Source organism: Taeniopygia guttata, chromosome 4A (genome assembly GCF_048771995.1).
Source record: "Taeniopygia guttata chromosome 4A, bTaeGut7.mat, whole genome shotgun sequence".
Classification (NCBI taxonomy): domain Eukaryota; kingdom Metazoa; phylum Chordata; class Aves; order Passeriformes; family Estrildidae; genus Taeniopygia; species Taeniopygia guttata.
The window spans coordinates 12330668-12348521 of NC_133029.1; the positions used below are offsets into that span (position 1 = coordinate 12330668).

At 44.7% G+C, this 17854-nt stretch overlaps 1 protein-coding gene across 4 annotated transcripts in view; it reads right to left on the reverse strand.

Moving 5' to 3' along the window:
* Positions 1 to 9147: 9147 nt before the first annotated feature.
* Positions 9148 to 17854, reverse strand: part of MAMLD1 (mastermind like domain containing 1) — a 249857-nt gene continuing 241150 nt past the window's right edge. For all 4 annotated transcript variants that reach the window (XM_072929167.1, XM_072929165.1, XM_072929166.1 and 1 more), the window contains 3 exons: positions 12955 to 13101; positions 11593 to 11674; positions 9148 to 11336 (listed from right to left, as the gene is read on the reverse strand). In XM_072929167.1, the coding sequence (XP_072785268.1) occupies positions 10321 to 11336; positions 11593 to 11674; positions 12955 to 13101 (1245 nt within the window). In that variant the 3' untranslated portion in view covers positions 9148 to 10320. The remainder of the gene's footprint in view (positions 11337 to 11592; positions 11675 to 12954; positions 13102 to 17854) is intronic.

Sequence of the window (17854 nt, forward strand, 5' to 3'; positions counted from 1 at the left end):
CTGAATACTTGTTATTGTGATTTCAGGCAGCTGATAGCTCGCTTTTGGATACCTGGGCTTGCATACACAGCACTGCTGTCACCAAAACCTGGCACTTGACAACAGACACACGCAATATATACGTGTATAGGTGTATGCACATAAATACACACATCTGCTGTCACCACTAGGCACACACTGATTCCTTGTCTTCAAAGACAAGGAAAATTAGTATCAGGTATTTGCTGATCCTGTATTTATGTAGGACCTCCCCCCCCCCCCTTATCTTCTCTATGCAAATATTAGAAGCAGTTAGTATGTTTTATTTGAGAAATAGCTGCATTTCACAGAAAGGCAAACTCATTCTCACATGTATCATACCTAATTTGCATAGTACATAAAGGTTTTAAGAGAACTGGAGTATTTGGATTAGAAGAACCAAACAAATGGAAGTTAGTAATATCCACTGAAATTACCTGATCTGTTAGTGGAATTAATTCTAGTAGAACAACTTTACAAATTAAGAGAAATAGAAGAAAATCTTCTTAAAGCAAATAGCACACAAAAGCATAGCTTCCAGTATACTTTCTATTGCAAACTGCAATAGCAAGTTATCTGTTAAATGTATAAATGTAGCCTGTAAAAGAGAAGGACCCTTTAGACAAATACCTGTTAAGTGCTTTGCTTTTGCTCTGTGCTCTGAAGTTCTGTGAAGGGCCGAGGTTCCATTCAAATCCTGAAACTCCGGTGACACAACTCAGGCAGCAGAGACTGCAGGAGTGAAGTGGTTGAAGTTAAAACACCTTGTAAAAGCAAAGGCATCTTGGCATCAAACAGTTTTATCAGCGAAAAGAAAACTGTTCAAGATGGACCCCCAAACACCCTCCTCCTATTGACAAGGTCCACACATGAGAAGCTTTAACTACAGTAGTGTCTGAATCACAATTCAGCATGTAAGAATTATTTTAAGCATCATTTTTAGTATGTGAATGAGCGTGACAGAGACAGGCTGTCACAGCAGAGTTAATACATGCTCCATTCAGAAATACTCTTTGTTTTATAGCTCAAGAGTCACAGCAGTTGATAGGGCAGGACAGGAAGCCAGCATTTCCTACTCACAGTGGAATATCTGTGAATTTTGAAAACACAGCACAGCCCTTTCAGCTGTCATCCCACAACAAAGAGGAGGTAGCTTCAAAATTCAGACAAGCTCCAGACAGCAGATTGCAGTTGCTGAATGGCAAAGAATCTCAAGGTCACAGACCAGCTAGAGAGCCTGCAGAAAGACCAGCATTTTGAAAAGCCTTTTCTCTTTTGAATAGTGCATCTGTTTAGATCAGATCATATTTTTGTTTGATTTCCATGTAGTAGTTGCTGTCATATTGGCAACAGCAGCGAGTGCTTGTGCACCATAGGCAACCAACGAGTGGGCAAGCTGTTCCAGGCACCACTGCTCACCAGAGCTTTACTGATTTCTGTTTCTCTAAAGCCCAGTTGATCCAATAATTCGGAAGAAATTCTTCACTATCAGGTGTTAGTGATGGCCTTCTGGTTGGATTCAAGCCTCTGTCAGCAGAGGCTGCCAGTGCATAGCTCAAGGAACTGAAAGGAGCTTTGAATTCTCCAAAGTTCATGCTTTATTGATTCTGATTTAATTCATTTTTTCCTTTACCATGTTTTGTAGGCAAAATGGATCTAATCTTGTTATTCTGGGGTGCTAATCTTTATAATGAAAAGGAAAACACACCACCATAGTCAGTTTGCTAAATATGTCATGGTGGGAAGAAGAGAAACTGGGTTTCAAATGCAGTTTTCTTTCCCATTGTTAGAGAAAATTGCCATTTAGAGGCAGGATTAAAACCAACTGGAATTCATGGTGTTAGCAGGAACCTTCACTGCACCTATCAATGAAGAACTTTCTCTTAAGTCCTGTGGGACCAAGGATCATTCCTGTGGGATTGAAAGAGCCATACTGCTGTGGATCATTTGGCCTGGCACATCTTTACACTCTGGTGAATAGGAGAAAATAACTTTATTATGAAGCAGAATTTCTTTGGTTGCTCTAATGAGTGAAACAAACCCTCTCTCAGCTCTGCAAAATCACTGAGACAAAGCGGGGTCTCAGCAGCCCTGAATATTACATCAGGTGCTGATATAGGGTCTTCAGACAATTAGCAGATCTTCAAGCAGCCACCTGAAAGAAATAATGGCTTTTATTGGAGCTAATGCAGTCATTTCTTCCATGAAGCTTCTTGTGAATAATTCCTGCTGGAAAAATTGTACACTATTTCTTTTCATTTATATTTTAATACAATTTATTATACAACAGTGACCCTTATTCAGGGTTCAGAAGATCAGAGCACTTACAGTAATCTTCACAGCACTTTTTATCTCCAGCTACAGCTTACATTCACAGCATGAAAAGAATAAGAAGTTAATGTACCAAATCAGAAGGTGTCTATGTAGCAGTGTTAATCTCAGTGTTGAGCTATTATTTATTAGTAGACTTATGGTAGCATCTAGAGACTAGGGCATCATTGTTTGGGCACTGCATAAAATACACAAAAATACATAGAATATATTTGCTCTCTAGGATAGCTCAGAGTTTAAGCTTGAGGATGATTTCAGGATGTGGACAAGAGGTACTGCAGCTATAAATACTGCCACAGCCAGAGGCAAAACTTCACATGCTTATTGTGGATGCTGACAAGAGAAATAAAATTACAAATTGACAGACAATTAAAATGGAAACATTATTCCTGGATCAGACTTCTAGATGCAAGATGAGAAGAGTCTCCCTGCCTGATTTCATGCCAGGACAAGCATGGATGCAGATGGTGTCTCACTATATCCTGGGTACATTAACCATCCATTAGAAGCTCAAGAGGTGTCAGGTTTGACTTTCTGAACCAGCCAGTCATGGAGATTTCTGCAAGATGAAGCAGAGGGCAGAATGGTGAAGCAGTTTCATCTTCTTCCCCCAAATAAATGGCTTTGCACTGTTGGTTAATTGCACCAAATTCAAAATACACTAGGTCTAGTGTTCAACAGCTACCCCTCAAACTATCTGTGGATGAGGGACTTTCTGAGTTTTATGGGTAGGTAAACTGAGGCACAGGCACTAGCAGCCCCTCATTTACAGTGATAAACTCACCACCAGGCAAGAAAGCCTCCCCAAAGGAAGCAAAGGGCTCTACAGAGCAGCAAAGGAGTATTCCACGGCAATCAGCTGTGCAAGCCCACCTCCCACACTCCCAGCTCTGCACCTACAAAGACACACTATTACATTTCTGCAGGCTCCACTCTGAGGGCAGGCTCCAGGGGAGGTGACTGTGCCACAGGATTTGGGGAAAGGTTGTCCCTATTCAGAGGGGTCACTTCAGGCTGTAAATGAAGCTCTAGCCATGCTGTCTCCAGCACATTTATGCACCCTCTTTCCCTCCCTCCCTCTCTCTGCCCTTCCTTCATGTCAGGTTTGCCCCAGATGATGTTACAGGCCCAGCAGTCCCACTCTGGCCACAGCCAGCTGGGCACTGGAGCGGGATGCTGCTCCCTGTCCCAGAGCAGCTGCCATCTTCCAGCCCGTGCTGAAGGAGGTGCTGCACAGAGGCTAAAGCCAGGCTGCTTCCCATCCAAACATGTGTCCATCCTCCCCCCTGCCAACAGGAACCTCCTGCTTCCTCTGAAGGTGGATCAAAACTCAAATCTGCCCCTTTTCTCCTGCTGTCTCTCCACAGGTCTTTCCCTGCCATCTGTCTGGGTACTTGCTGCATTAGCGTTAGCAGTGTACCACAGACCACAGGCCAAAAACCTTAGCCAAGTAAGTAACTGCAGGTCTGAAGCAGGAGTAGGACTCCACCTGCTCTTCAAGATGCACGGGTGGCACTTTTGAAGAGTTTGGTGGCAGGAATATTGACCAAGAAGAGTGACTTGCTCCTGTTTTCTGTGTGAGCCCAAGCCCTACGGCAGGGCCAGGTGTGCCACATCACAGAGGTGGGAACAATGTGTGGAGTAAAGCAAAGAACTCGCACAGAGGAGAGGTGGAATCCATGGCTGCTGCCTACCTGCCAGGCTGCATTCTATCCCTGCCAGAATGAGCCAACTACCTCTTAAAGTTGGAAAATTAAGACACCAATGGGCCTGACTCACAGCCCTCTTTTGCCCACAAGAAGTCATACAGAAACAACCAGCTTATCCTCCCGGATCTGCACAGCTACAGGTGGTAACACACAACCCACTGCCCATGAGATGTGGCTGCTAGTTCTGCTTAACTACACTTGAAAAATCCTACTGGTGTCTGTCTGCCTCATTAGGCACCTAAATATCTTTGGGATTCCAGTCTTGAGCCTTTTGTGCCTCATGGTCCCCCACTGCTAATGGACACCATCAACTATCCTGAAAGAGCATAGGAAAACATATATATTTATTAAGGATTGTAAGGCTCAAACAGGGGGTTAATGGGAACTGCTTAGGCAAATAGTGCAGTCAGCTAATCGGGGAGAGAGAATAGTAATTTATGGGGTGAGAAGAGGAAAGGAACAAGGGGCTGTCAGGTATTTCTGTTTCCCAGGCTGCCATACAAAGCCAGCAGGGTTGACAAGGAGCAGTCTGTAAACTTGAAACAAAACATATTTCTGCAGCTGGATAGTCAAGCACAGCTCTATATCAGCAAAACTAAAAAGAGATTTCACAACTTTATAGCTTTGGGCTGGTTTCCCCTCAGGGAATGAAAATAGGCCAGTCTCACCACCCCTGCCACTGCCCCAGGTCTTGTCTGTCCCAGTCATCCATCAAACAGCACAGCTTCAGGACAGGGAACCCAGCAGGGTCAGCACACGTGTCTTCTCACTCCTTGAAAAGGGATTAAGGCAACATCAGAACAATTAAAATGTCCTTTTTAAAATACAAACGCAACTTTACACTTAAAAGGGCATTTCTTTTTTCTTCTCCAGCCAAGTTGGTTAAAGATATTAAATTGCAGCATCAAAAAACTTGATAAGGACAAAAACAATGTGATGCACAAACCTCAGGAGCTTCTCAGTGGTTTTTGGCTGTGACACATGTTGAGACTGGCAGCAGGGCTCAGCCACGGTGCCTTTGGGCTGTGGGGACAAATCACTGCTGTGGCAGTGGGTTCTTTTAATCAGCATGTAAGCCGTTGTGAGAAATTATACTCTCTTTCAAAAAATTTAGAAGGTTTATTATAGCCTTATCAAAAAAATACAACAGAAGACTGAATAGAGAAGATAGTACAGCAGCAGCAGCAAAGGATTCTACCACCATATGCTCATCCACACAATGGATGTTCTGCCCTTTAAAGTTTAGCCCCTCCCAAGGTCCTGTCAATAGACTTCTTCTTTGCTGTCCAGTGGTGGAGATAACTTTCTAACATGTTGATTGGAGGTCAGGTGCTGCCACAGCAACAATCTGACCCTCCCAAATGCCCCGACTACCCAGGCCATCCCTGATAACAATGCAAGGGGGGGGGGAACATAACTATACATCTACAAAACTTCTCTTAACATATACATAATATTTTCCCTTTAATTGTGAGACTCAACCATTGCATTACCCATCTATAACACAACCATGGCTGTGACTAACTACAGCTCCAGTGGCTTCAGCCTGACTGCTTTAATAACCGGCTTGTCCCTGGTTTAATGTAGGATTGTACACAGGAGGCCTCTTGCTCAGGCAGAGTCTTAAGTTCTCAGGAACTCCTGCATCTGCTGACCAGTACTTCTGTTTTAGCTTGCCCAGGAGAGACCCTTATTGGTATTTAAAACATCTCACTTTTTTCTAAGCTTTTAAATTATTTTTTAAAATTTGCTCTATCTATCTATCTATCTATCTATCTATCTATCTATCTATCTATCTATCTATCTATCTATCTATCTATCTATCTATCATCTCCATACCTGTATCTATATAGCTCTATATATCTATATCTATTTATATCTATCTATATGTATCTATACCTATACCAGGGAATAGAATGAAACAAGCATTAATCTGGAGTTTAGCACCAAAACCTGAGCTCAGCCTGAATAATTGTCTGGGCAGATGTGCCAGGGCCAGTGTCCCCCAGGAGCATGTGCCACCTGCCTGTCAGTGCAGAAGGCAGCAGAGAGGCAGGGCTGGTGCAGTGGCCACTTGCCTCATGCCCCCCCATGTCCTGGCTGCCCTGCAGCGCCAGCAGGGAGCAACTCCTCCCTTGGGGCCACCCTGCACATGTGTGGTGCCTCTCCCACCATGAGGGTCATCCAGGCAGGACCACGAGACAAGTGCCAGCTTCTTGCCAGGTGCTTGCTCTGCTCCCAGAGAGGTGTAAATCAGGGGTTACCCTGCGGCAGGCAGTGGAGTAGCTCCTGATTTACAACATCCTACACAAGAGGAGAGCTTGACCTTACACTTCAACATCAGTGCAGCTTCCTTTGTTGAAAGCTTCTTAAGACAGACATGTAATCAATCCTGGAGAGCCACTGAGCAGCAGGGCTCAGGTTCTGCATAAGTCAGGGCTGTGCTTCCCAGGGAAATTGTCTGATCCATGCTCCTGTGACATCTATTCTAGGCGCTCCCTGCCTACTGTCTAATAGGAGAGAATGTGTTTTTCTGTTTTTCCTTCGTTTGGCTGCTTTAGATTAATACAATGCACAAAGAGAATTTTTCCATAGTAAGTCTAGGTTACCTGTGCTACTAATTTTCAGTGAGAGAGGCTTTCAGTGAGCTCAGGTCTTTGGAAATTCTGGACTTTATAGGCATTTGATGTTATTTTAGAGTCCAAGAGGAAAAGCTTACTGCCTTGCCTCTGTTTTTTCATGGCCATAATTATGAGGGCAGTCTGGTGACGTAACTTGTGTGGAAAATAAATGATGGCATTCAACAGTGAATGCTGTCAGACACTTCGTTCCTTGTAACTATTTTAGAAATCCAAATTCAGTTTGCACTGCCAGAGCACCACATGCTGTTCTTATTCATGTTTGTATAAAACCTGTACTGTACCACTGCCTTCAGGAGATCTATTGTGTGTTTAAACTGCACGGTGGCAGAATTTGGTTCACAGTCTAAGTCCATGTACATCATGTGGGGTGATCTGCTGGTCCAGCAAATACAGCAGGAGAACTGTGCAGATATGTTTAGTCCTACAGCTCACTAGCCCTTACTAGCTGTAACTATTTGCCTTAATGACCAGACTGAGAGTGAAAGCAGGATGACACTTTGAGCACTTTCACACTTCAACTAGTGAGAAGAAAAGGCAAGGCAAAGTACAGACAAAGGTATTTTTTCTTTCAGAAAAACCAGACAATTAATTGTCATTTACTGTCACAGCCTGACACCAACCAGGACTGCAGTGCTGGTACTCCAGCTGCTGCAATGTTTGCCTGTGGTCATCATGCCTTCGCCCTGCCCTTCCCTGTGCCTTGCTCCTGCCCAAGCTGCCGGCAGACGCAGGGGGAGGCAGCAGCCTTGTGCTTGGGCTGCAACCCAAGCAGGGCATTGGTCATTGTGGTTACGTGCCAACTCCCTAAAAGACATGTTTACTAAAGAGTAGTTACAAATACAACCAGCAAGACAGTAATAATTATACTTAGTCTGGTTCTTCTTCCAACAACACCTCTGTGGCAAAGAAGGATCATCATTCCCTCTTGAGGCATGAGGAATGGGATACAAAGGGGTGAAAAGCTCTACCAGCTGAAAAGATAGACAAAAAAAAAAACAGGGTAAAACCAAGTGTGTACATAACAGAGGTACAAGATAATCTGTTTTCCAAAAATTCTGTTCAAAACAGTTGGCTTTTGAAGACATCCTCTCCACAGTGTTTGTAACCCAAATCATGCAGAACTGAAAAGATGAAGTCTGTATTGACAAACAAAATGAAGAATGAAAAGAGGACAGTTTTGCTGTTTTTATTAACATCCCAAAGAGGAGCATGTGGGCAGTAGCCTTCTCTGCCATCAGCGGCTGTTGTGCTGCCAGCCTGGAGGGCTTGAGTGCCTCTGGATTCCAGACCTGTGCCAGACCTGCCACTCCCTGAAGCTCCCTGTGCCCTGGCAGGATACAGCTCATGACAGAAAAGCGCTGAAATGGTGCCAGTTTTCACAGCCAAACAAACTCACCTTTGTCCTCACCACAGACTCACTCATGGGCATTTCTCCCCCTCTCTGCTGTCGAGAGTCAGCATTTCTGCCTTACTCAGACACTTGCTGGGTTCTACAGCATATTTTTGGCAATTGTTTGGTTTCCTTTGCTGGAAAAACTGGATCTTTTTTCTTTGTCACTCTGGTTTCATACAAACTCGAGATAAAGCTGGTTAGAGGTCATTCCCCTCAAGACTTCTGGCTCTGTGGGATCATTTGCCATCAGGAAGCCACAAGGTTCTCTGACAAGCCTGGAGTGGTTGTACCCAGGGAGGTCTCCTGCCCTATGCAGCAACAGCAGAGCATGTGTCCGGCTGCTTTGAACCCTGACTGTCCCCTCTCATTTTTGACTTCAGGAGATGTTTTCTGCCCTTCGGCTCTGGAGAACAGACTCCTAGAGGGACCCACTCCAGGAGAGTGTGTGAGGCACAGTGTGCCTCAGACAAAGGGCAGCAACAACACATCTCCACCAGAAAGCTGGGGCCGTGTCTGGCTTGGTTAAATGGAGGCAATTTTAGCTCCAGATTCTATTTGTGCATTTATTCAACATGGCTAAAGATTTCCTGTTCTTTCCTACCCCTCCTCTCAGCCTGGCCTCCCCCAGGACAGGCACCAGCTCTCCCATAAGACAATTTCTGTGTCAAAGGAGTGACATTCTGTACCCACCACTTCCCTTGCAGATGTCACAGAATGAGCAAGGCTCCCTTCTCGCTGCTTCACACTTGGCATTTACACACAAGAACTGTCACTTACATAAACATGGTGCTGTGTAAAAAAAAAATCCAACAGAGATTAATTTCACATGCACCTATAAATTATACTTGAAAAGGACAGTGGGCCTCAGCAATCCCACCTTAAAATAAAATTAAAACCTGCTTAAACTCTCTCTCTGGCCCACTGCTCCTACCAACAGCACACATGCATTTGTACACGTTATTAGATTGACGTTGTAGCATCCTGGACAAATCAAATTAATTCAAATATCTGTGGGTACAAAACACTGTAGCTGAAAAATGAGCACATAAAGATATGCAATTTTCCCCTGGCAGTTTATTATGGTATGAAGAAAAAAACATTCTGTGCTTGAAGCTGACGTTATATTACAAATGTATTGCGAAGTATGACGTGACTATTAAAATATGATTACACAAAGTATGAACATTTTAAGAAGTTTACAGTACAGCGAATCTTTTATAAACAGACTCTTAAATATACAGAGGACAATAGTAGCTGACAGAGAAACATCAAAAATTAACTATTAATGTTTGCAGACTTTTCCCCTGAAAAAAGTCTTACATTAAAACAGAAATTATGAAAAGCCTTAAAACCAGGAACAAATCACCTGTACACTACAAATATACATGGTAGAGGTGCACAAACCAGAGATACCTTTTTGCTGAAGGGTTCAGTGGCTGGAAACTGGGCAGTGCCTGCCCAGTACCTTCTGTCCAGTGTGGCCACCAGGCCACAGCACACCGAGCCTGCACACACCCATCAGCACTGGAAGGTCAGGAGCACACACACCCTGCAGGACAGTGCTGCCACAGCGATTTACTGGAGTGTATCGAGCTGAGAACATGCCCAGGACCTGGCAAATGGAACTCTGCAAGCAGATCCCTGAATGCACTGGGTGCCTGGATGGGACCTGTGTACCAGGTTTGGTCTACAAGACTAAATGACGAGGGAAACAGCAGCTCCTTTTAGGTTTTTGTTTTGTTTTGTTTTTTTTAATGCAACTTTTCAATATTTCCTCTTGATATGGGGGAATAGATGCCACATTTGATTTCTATTTAGTCTGGTTGCAATGACACCCCTAGATCATGTGTTAAGTTATGTCAAAAACATAAGTATTTTATGCTGTAATACACAGTATTACTGAAACTAACAATATTATTTGCATATTTATAACAAGGTATAATGAAATCCCTATAATAAAACCAAAAGTTATGCTATAGATTTATTTACAAAGAGTCCAGCAAAGAAGTATAAATACTTCTACATTTAAGGTTTAGGAAAACATAATTTACAAAATATTCAAATATATACAGTCATCTGAAAAACTGCCAATATTAAACTTTGATGCAGGCAAAGAATTGGCTGAGTCTATTCCCTCTGTATTGAACGAGGCAGTGGCTTTCACAGGTTGTGTGTTCTGTTCAAAGCCATACGTGTGTTATTTACAATGAGGCTGCTTCTCTCCGAGCTAAACGTGTCCGGAGCTTTGAGCATGCTGTCCCAAAATGTCATCTATCATTGTCAGATTGTTCAACCACTCTTCGTCGTTGCTGCTGCTGTTCTTCATGAGGGAGTCGAGGAAGTCAGTGTCGCTGCAGTTGGCAGGCAGGATGGAATTGCTGTGCTGGGACACGAAGTCGTACTGGGGCAGCTCGGCAGCGGCGCTCATCCTGCTGAAGGCGTCGGGCTGGCCAGTGGAAGGGTAGCTGGGTGGGCCGAGGCCCGGGGCAGGATTGAGGTGGTTAAAACTGGCCACTCCTTGGGGCAACGATTTCATAACATTCATAGCTGGCAACGGTCCCCTGGTTAAATTGTGTCTCAAGTTCTGATTACTCACTGAGCTCAAGCCCTGGCCAGACTGTCCCATGCTCAGTTTCTGCATCTGCCTGACCTGGATGCCAGGAGCGATCTGGTTCGGTGGTACCACAGCCTGCTGGGAGAACGCCTGACCCGGCGTGCTCGGCCTCACGCTCTGTTTGGAGAACACCGTGTTCCCAGAAAACTGCTGCATGCTGGTGTCCACTTGGCTTTGATTTGGCATTCTTGGCACAGTAGTCGGCGTCCACATCTGGCCAGATGAGTTGGGGTAGACATTGGGGATTCTTGGCACGCTTGGCTGCCTCAAGTGCTGCTGTGTTGCAGAGTGATTTGCCAAGGAGCCAGAACTGAAGCCTCCCATTGGCATTCCCGGCCTCACAGTGGAGTGGCTGTGAACAGTTTGGCACCCCGAGTTCATGCCTAGTGAGTTCTGGCTTGGCCGCAGCGGGATGTTAAAGTCAGAATTAGGTGGAAAAATCCCCTGCTGCTTGCCAGGGTTGTGTGGAATCATCACCATCGTCTGGCTGCTCTGGCTGGCGGTGGCTGAGGCCATGCCAGAGCCCAGGGTGCTCTGCAGCATGGCTGGGTTTGACGGCAGCATGCGGTGGTTGGGCGGAGGAGCGGGAATCACCTGGTTGCAGTCAGCAGGAATGGGCTGCTGCACGGCTGTGGGCAAAGAGAGATGTTAGTGGGGAGCACAGATTCACCCTGTGGCTAAACCTTTAAAAACTGCTGCTCTTTCTTTCATGGCATGGGGGCTTCTCCTCTGTGTTCTTTGTAACAGAGTTATATGGAGCCATAAGGAAACAGGAATCTCACAGTATGTGATCAAATGCAAAATGCCTGTAATTCAAGGTCTCTACCACCAGGCCCTGGCACCTCAAGGATTTTCAGATTATTTTCAGGCGATTTCATTCCTTACCTTGAAACTGGTTTATCTGCTGAGCCGCAAACAAGCTCCTCTGTTCAGATGTTACTCCTAGCATGTTTTGTCTCTGCTTTTCCTGGAAAACAAGGGGAGTAATAGTGAAGTTGCAGTCTCTTGACAACCAAAAGAGAAGCAGACACTTTAAGTGTAGCCACTATCATTACAACCTCTTCCCATACACCCTTTACCCTCCTCCTCTGATGAGACTCAGCCCAGAGAGCTCATTTCAGGCTAAATTTTAATTTCGCACATTCCCCTTCTTGCACAAGTGTCCTGATGCCAGCCCAGCACTGGGAACTGCAATCGTCAGCAGATGCTGTGCAGGCAGCCAAAGGGGAGCTGGACAAACATGAACACAGAGATTCCTGTGTTCACCAGCTTACGAGTCAAGTGTGCTGCCACTGGAAGCTCTGCCCATGTGCACCATCCCCTTGTGTGCTGTTGCCACTTCTAACCAGAACACGGGAGCCAGGGATCCACAGCAGGTGCTCCCTGAGCAGGCATTGCTGGGCTAGTCCAGGTGATCTGATTTGAGTCTCCCATCATTTAGCCCCAGAACCCAGCACTGCACTCACATCCCTGCTGTGGGCAGCAGCTGTCACCCGGAAGCTCTCTGGGGATGGTGGAGCTCCCCCTGTGTTACAGCAGCCCAGAAAAAGTTGAAGTCAAGTGATGACAGGGAGGCAGAGCTGGGTTTGAAAGGGAGTTTGATCAAGGAGCAGCACAGGACTTCACTGAGAGTTTTACTGAGCTACTTCTCATCTCATTTCCCATTCACAGAAATGAGCCTCCTTGACCCAAATCCAGTAGCACATTCAGTCAGAGGCACGTGGTCAGAGCTGCTCTACCCAATTCATTTGTGGGATTTCTCCATCCCACCTTCCTCACAAAGCCTGTTGCAAACCTCCTACAGGGGCTTCTGTTGCTAGAGAGACCAGTCAAGTCGCGGACAAACTGGAGCCTAACATCTGCTCTGCTAAATCCCCAGGGAAACAGAGAGAAAGGCAAGCATGGAGAACATCTCTCTGGGGCTGATTCACTTTCCAAGCCTCTCTTCTCTGCCTCTTCCCTCCCAGCTCTGTGGCTGACCAAAAATGACATCAGGGATATGGAGGTGACCAAATCCTTCCCTTGTATATGAGGGGCAGATCTGCATTCAACTCTGGCAGAGCAGCACTTGCCCTTGGCCTGTCTTGACTCCATGCTAGACTCACCACAGCCTTAGTCTGACTCAGCCTAGCAATTCCAGGGTCACTCTTAGTGTTTGCTGACTGATGATTTCCTCATTCCTGCTAGTCCTGTTCTTCCCGGTGAGGTGGAGAGCACAGCAACCCACAGAGGCATTCGGCACCGTACCTGCATCAGCTGCCGCTTCATTATTTGCTGCTTCAGTAAATGGTTCCTCATCGTGTACCCATTGACCGTGGCTGGTGCGGGCACGGAGCCGCCGCTTGGGATGGAGCCGGGCTCCTGCAACCTGGCAACGATTCCAGGGTTTTGATCCTGCCAAGAAAGAGGAGAAAAAGAAAATTAATCTCATCAGGGAGGTAACAACAGAAACCCTTATCCTCTCTACTGATGCCCTCTCTCCGGTTTTTAGCTGTCCCAAGGCCAAAACACGTCATGGACTCACATGGCTCTATGTGTTACAGTGAGGACAGTGAGAGGTGGGGGAGTGCTCTGATTTCTAAGGATCAGCACAAGAAGATGTGAGAGAAGCTAAAGATTAAACCAAAATTCCTTGTGTGTTTCCCAAAGCCATGGGGACCTGTTCACTACCACTGCTGCAGTCACAGGGCTGCCTGGCTGGCAGAATGGGTGGGAGTAAAGCATCACATTTCTCACAGCTTCTCCAACTGTTATACTGAAAGACAGAAGGAAAGGAAAGTTCCATCAGGGTAGGATTTGGCATGTGAATGTAGAGGAAAAACCTACAGAAAAAGCGTGAACTAAAGGCTAAGAAACAGAAAAGGTGCCATCAGACCCGGGACCCAGAGGGATAAGGAAGATGTTGGCCTAGGATTAAAGTGGTTCTTGTGGGTTTCAAAATCAGATGAACAAGAAGAGGTCACTGTGAAAGGAGAGAAGAACATACAAAAATGCAGGGCCAGGTCATGCCTAGGCACAAACCAGTAATAAATGCAATGAGCCCTGCTCCTGCCTGGCACAAGCCACTCTCTTTCTAAGTCCTCAGTGAAAGATCCAAATTGACTTTGACAGCTGAGCTCTTGCCTCCAAAGAAAGAGTACGATGGGGCGGAGTGAAAAAAATAATTCACCAGAACATGGTGAAGACAAAACCCAAAATGGAAAAAGAATTTTAAAAATATGGAATTCTAAACATCTTGGGAGCTGGCAGGTATTCAGGGAAATACACTAGAAAAATGAGGGAAGAAGTCAAGGCCTCTCTAAGGACAAGATCCTGTGAGTGCTGTACCCAGCAACAGCAGCACCAGCGTATTCCCCGTTCTCTGTTTTCACATCCAGCTTCTACATTATTTATGATGTATTGTTATTATTGGAAGGGAGAAGTATGTATATTATAACCAGCATCCTTAGCTGGGCCATGCTTCCTTTGTTTTCAGAGTGGAAGCCTACATCCTTTGTTTGAGAATCAATGTTATCAGGAGATAAGCAAGAAGAAAATGGTTGTTGCCTTCTGACATGTGACAATTAGAAGCATGCTCAGATGGAGAAAACAGGATACAAGCCATGCTTCAGAGGGGCCAGAAGGAAGCCTTGAAAGGCATTTGTCACCAGGAAAGCTCCTTGAGCCTGGGGCACCTTTCCACAGAGGCTTCACCATGAGGAATCATCCAACTCCTTCCAAACACATCCTTCCTAAGAGGGATTACCAAGAAGGTCACTGAAATTATTCATTTTTATGGTGCCTCCTTTTGTTGTAGCACTTGGTCTATTATGCAAAAGCACAATTGATGAAATGTAAATGCCTGCTAGATAATTTACTAAAAGACACAAACCTGCAGCTCATCACTGCTCTCATTATCATTCCTATTCATGGGCAGTCTCGTAAGATTAGATTTTATTACTAGTGCTTTGCTTACAATTCTGCTGGACATCTCTCCTCCTCCCCCTTCCCTCCTGCCCATTTTACTCCCTCTCTCCCATGGAAAAAGAGGAGGGGAGGAAAAAGTAAATATGATTTACTACAGATGTAAATATGAAAGTTCATTTTAAGCTGGCAGTCCGCTTTCATGTCAGACAGGATTCTGCAACCACAGTTAAGCTTTGAATAATGCAGATTGCCTCTGGGGGAATATTTGAAAGTGGAGAGATTCAGTTTGTGTACTCTGCACATGAAAGACGCTGAAATGTTCATACCACCAAAATCCCTGCCATCTATCCAATTTCCTCCAAACTTGTCTTGTGGCACGCAGAGGCTCTGTGCTTACTGAAGCAAAGGAGTTTTAGTGCAAGGACAATCATTCTGATGTCTTGCTCTGGGCTATTGCATTAACAAGTCATAATATAAAAGTCTCTTTTCCTAATCACGTCCACCTCATTCTCATTTCTCCTAAACATCATTGAGAAAATAATGTTGATGTTCCCATATTATTAATGGTAAAGAAGTGTAAATCACATTACTAATTGCAGCTCTTGTGCTGTAGTGGTACAACTGCTTAATTATATGGGATTTTCTGCAGGCACACTATAGCAATAATGACAATCGGCAAAGTTCATTTGCAAATACACCGAATAGGTTGCTGAGTTTTTCAGAGCAAAGTTGCATAACACTTAATTAGCCAGTAAAGAAACAATCTAGAGATATGCAGTTTGCTTTTGGGGAAATTAGGACAAAATAGCATAGCTGAGAAGCCAAAGAGTGAATTCGAAATCCTGACTCCTACAAGTTCACATTTAGGTTAAGACAAAAAAGAAAAACAGCAAGGAAAAGGAAAAAGTTCTCTCTTTTCACCACTAGTGGGAACTACTGTATTCCTGTACAATAAAAAATAACCACTCGCACGTCATGACTAAGAATAGCAATGGTGTAGTCTAAAGGACACTGCAATCTGTACCAAAGGTTAATGAACTTTAAACATTTTTCCTTTTCATCACTTCCCAAGAAAAATCACTTTCCTTCCCCTAGTAAAACCAAGCCAAAGCAGCCATAATCTTAACTCGTCTGTAGCTTGGATTTATCCCATTATAAATCCAAAAAGACAGCAAAGAGAGGAGAATTCTGGTGCTAAAGCTGGGAATGTTGGAAGTGGATGTTCCCACCCAAGGGTCTGTGTGGCTGAGCTGTACTGTCACACTGGAGGGGTACAGAGAGCTATGGGAGGTTCTGACTCTTTGACTTAAAAAAAAAGAAAAAAGCATTTGCATGTGGGTATCAGGGGTTTTTCTCCATTCTCCCCTCCCAAAACTCATATTAAAATGGGCAGAATCCCTAACTAAATGGCACACCACACAGACCTGGAACTGGAGAGTGAGTTTGAGAACATGTGTCCCTGTTGCCAGGCAAAATGTCACAGCAGGTCCAGAGCTCCTGCAGCACTCCCCGGGCTCCCTAATGGAGCAATTTCTGCTCAGAAAGGCCTTGGGGAAAACTACCCAGTTCTAACTTAGTATCTCATGCACTAATTCCAAGAGCAGGGAGAACAGAGTCGGTCTCCAGGCTTGCAGGAATGTGTAATGCTTCTGTTGAGGCCAGTGCAGGCACAGCCCAGTGAACCCAGCGCCCGCAGCCGCCCGTGGGGCAAATCCCGCACCCAGCAGCAGCCTGGCACAACCACCGCCCAGAACTGCTGAATGGAAAGCGTGCACACTGTGCCACTGAGCCCTGCTATGTACATTTATCATTGACATCCTTCCAAAAATCCACTGACAGGCTCCAGCCCCGTCATCTGACTGCGCAGAAAATGCACAGCTGCAGCAAGTAAGCGTGGAGATGAATCGTTCTGTGTGAACGGGGTTGATAAACTTCAGCCCTCAATACTTAGTGATATATCCAGTAATTATTTTGTGGCTTCACTTAAGCAAGAATGAGTAAATTTATGGCCCCTAATTCCTCTGAATCCTCATTAACAAACAGTCCAAAAAGAATTTAAAAGCAAGATTTTCTGAGGAGCTGAACCAGAGCTGTAATCAGTCTTTGGTAAGTATGGAAAAAAATCCTCTAATCTTTAATAAAGAGCATTCATTGTTTTTAGGACTATGTGAAAATACTTTTTAGGACTATGTGAAAATACTAAACTCATTTGTTATTATTAAACTTTCTCATCTGCTCTTAATGGTGTAACTCCAAAGAATATAACAAAGAAATTGTACATGTTAAACTGTATTGACTTAAGCCCAGAGCTATTGGAGATGTACAATTTTTTTTCAGTGAGGGCAGGAAGGGGACTGCAGGCTGCTAGACAGTCTCATTTGTCCAATGCTGAAAAGACAGTTATCTGCACCAAAATGGCTCTTAGAAAGTCACATTTGCTTTATAAGAAATAAGATGCCAGGTAAGATCATTCAGCATTATGTAAAAGCCTCAGACAATAAAACTAAGTCATGAATTTGAATAGTTAACAGATGGACTAATTAGAGACCGAATTCTTTGTGGTTCTAATAGATAACCAGGTCACAGCAAGGTTACTGAGAGAGAGAGGCAAGCAGCACTGCAAATTTCAGTAGATATTTGCAGAGTTGGGGAAGAGCTGCACTTCCTAACTGAAAGCATTAGCAGTAGTGGAAGAATAGAAAAAGGGCTAATTTAAAATACCCCTAGTACCTGAATTTAAAAAGTTTATTCCACTTCAAAAGATGCTGCTGATTTGAGAAATATTTCCTCTACTTCCAATGGGGCATCCAGCTGAATCCAGCAATTTCAGAGCCTAAACTAGAAGGGCTGTTGAGATGAGCCAGAGCATAAAAACAAAAGACCAAAGGAAATGAGGCACCCAGGGTGGATGTTTGCTCCAAGTACATGAGCAGGACAAACTGCTTTTTCCACCAGGTTTTGGGTTTTTTTGGCAACCAAAGGTAACATAGTTTGAAGTATTCACCATGATTTCACACAGTAAATAAGAAACACAAGAACCAACCAGAAAACCATGGCTACAGGACTTGAGCAGAGCCACTCCTGACCTGCTCTAAGGCCCTGGCTCCTGGGCTGGGGACTCGTGGGCAATCCATGCTCAGGGCAGGGACAGCTATTCCCTGGGGGCGGGGTGAAGTTTCACAAACCAAGCTTTGTTCTGTATTTTAAGAACATCTCTTACATACAAGGAGTTCTGTACTCT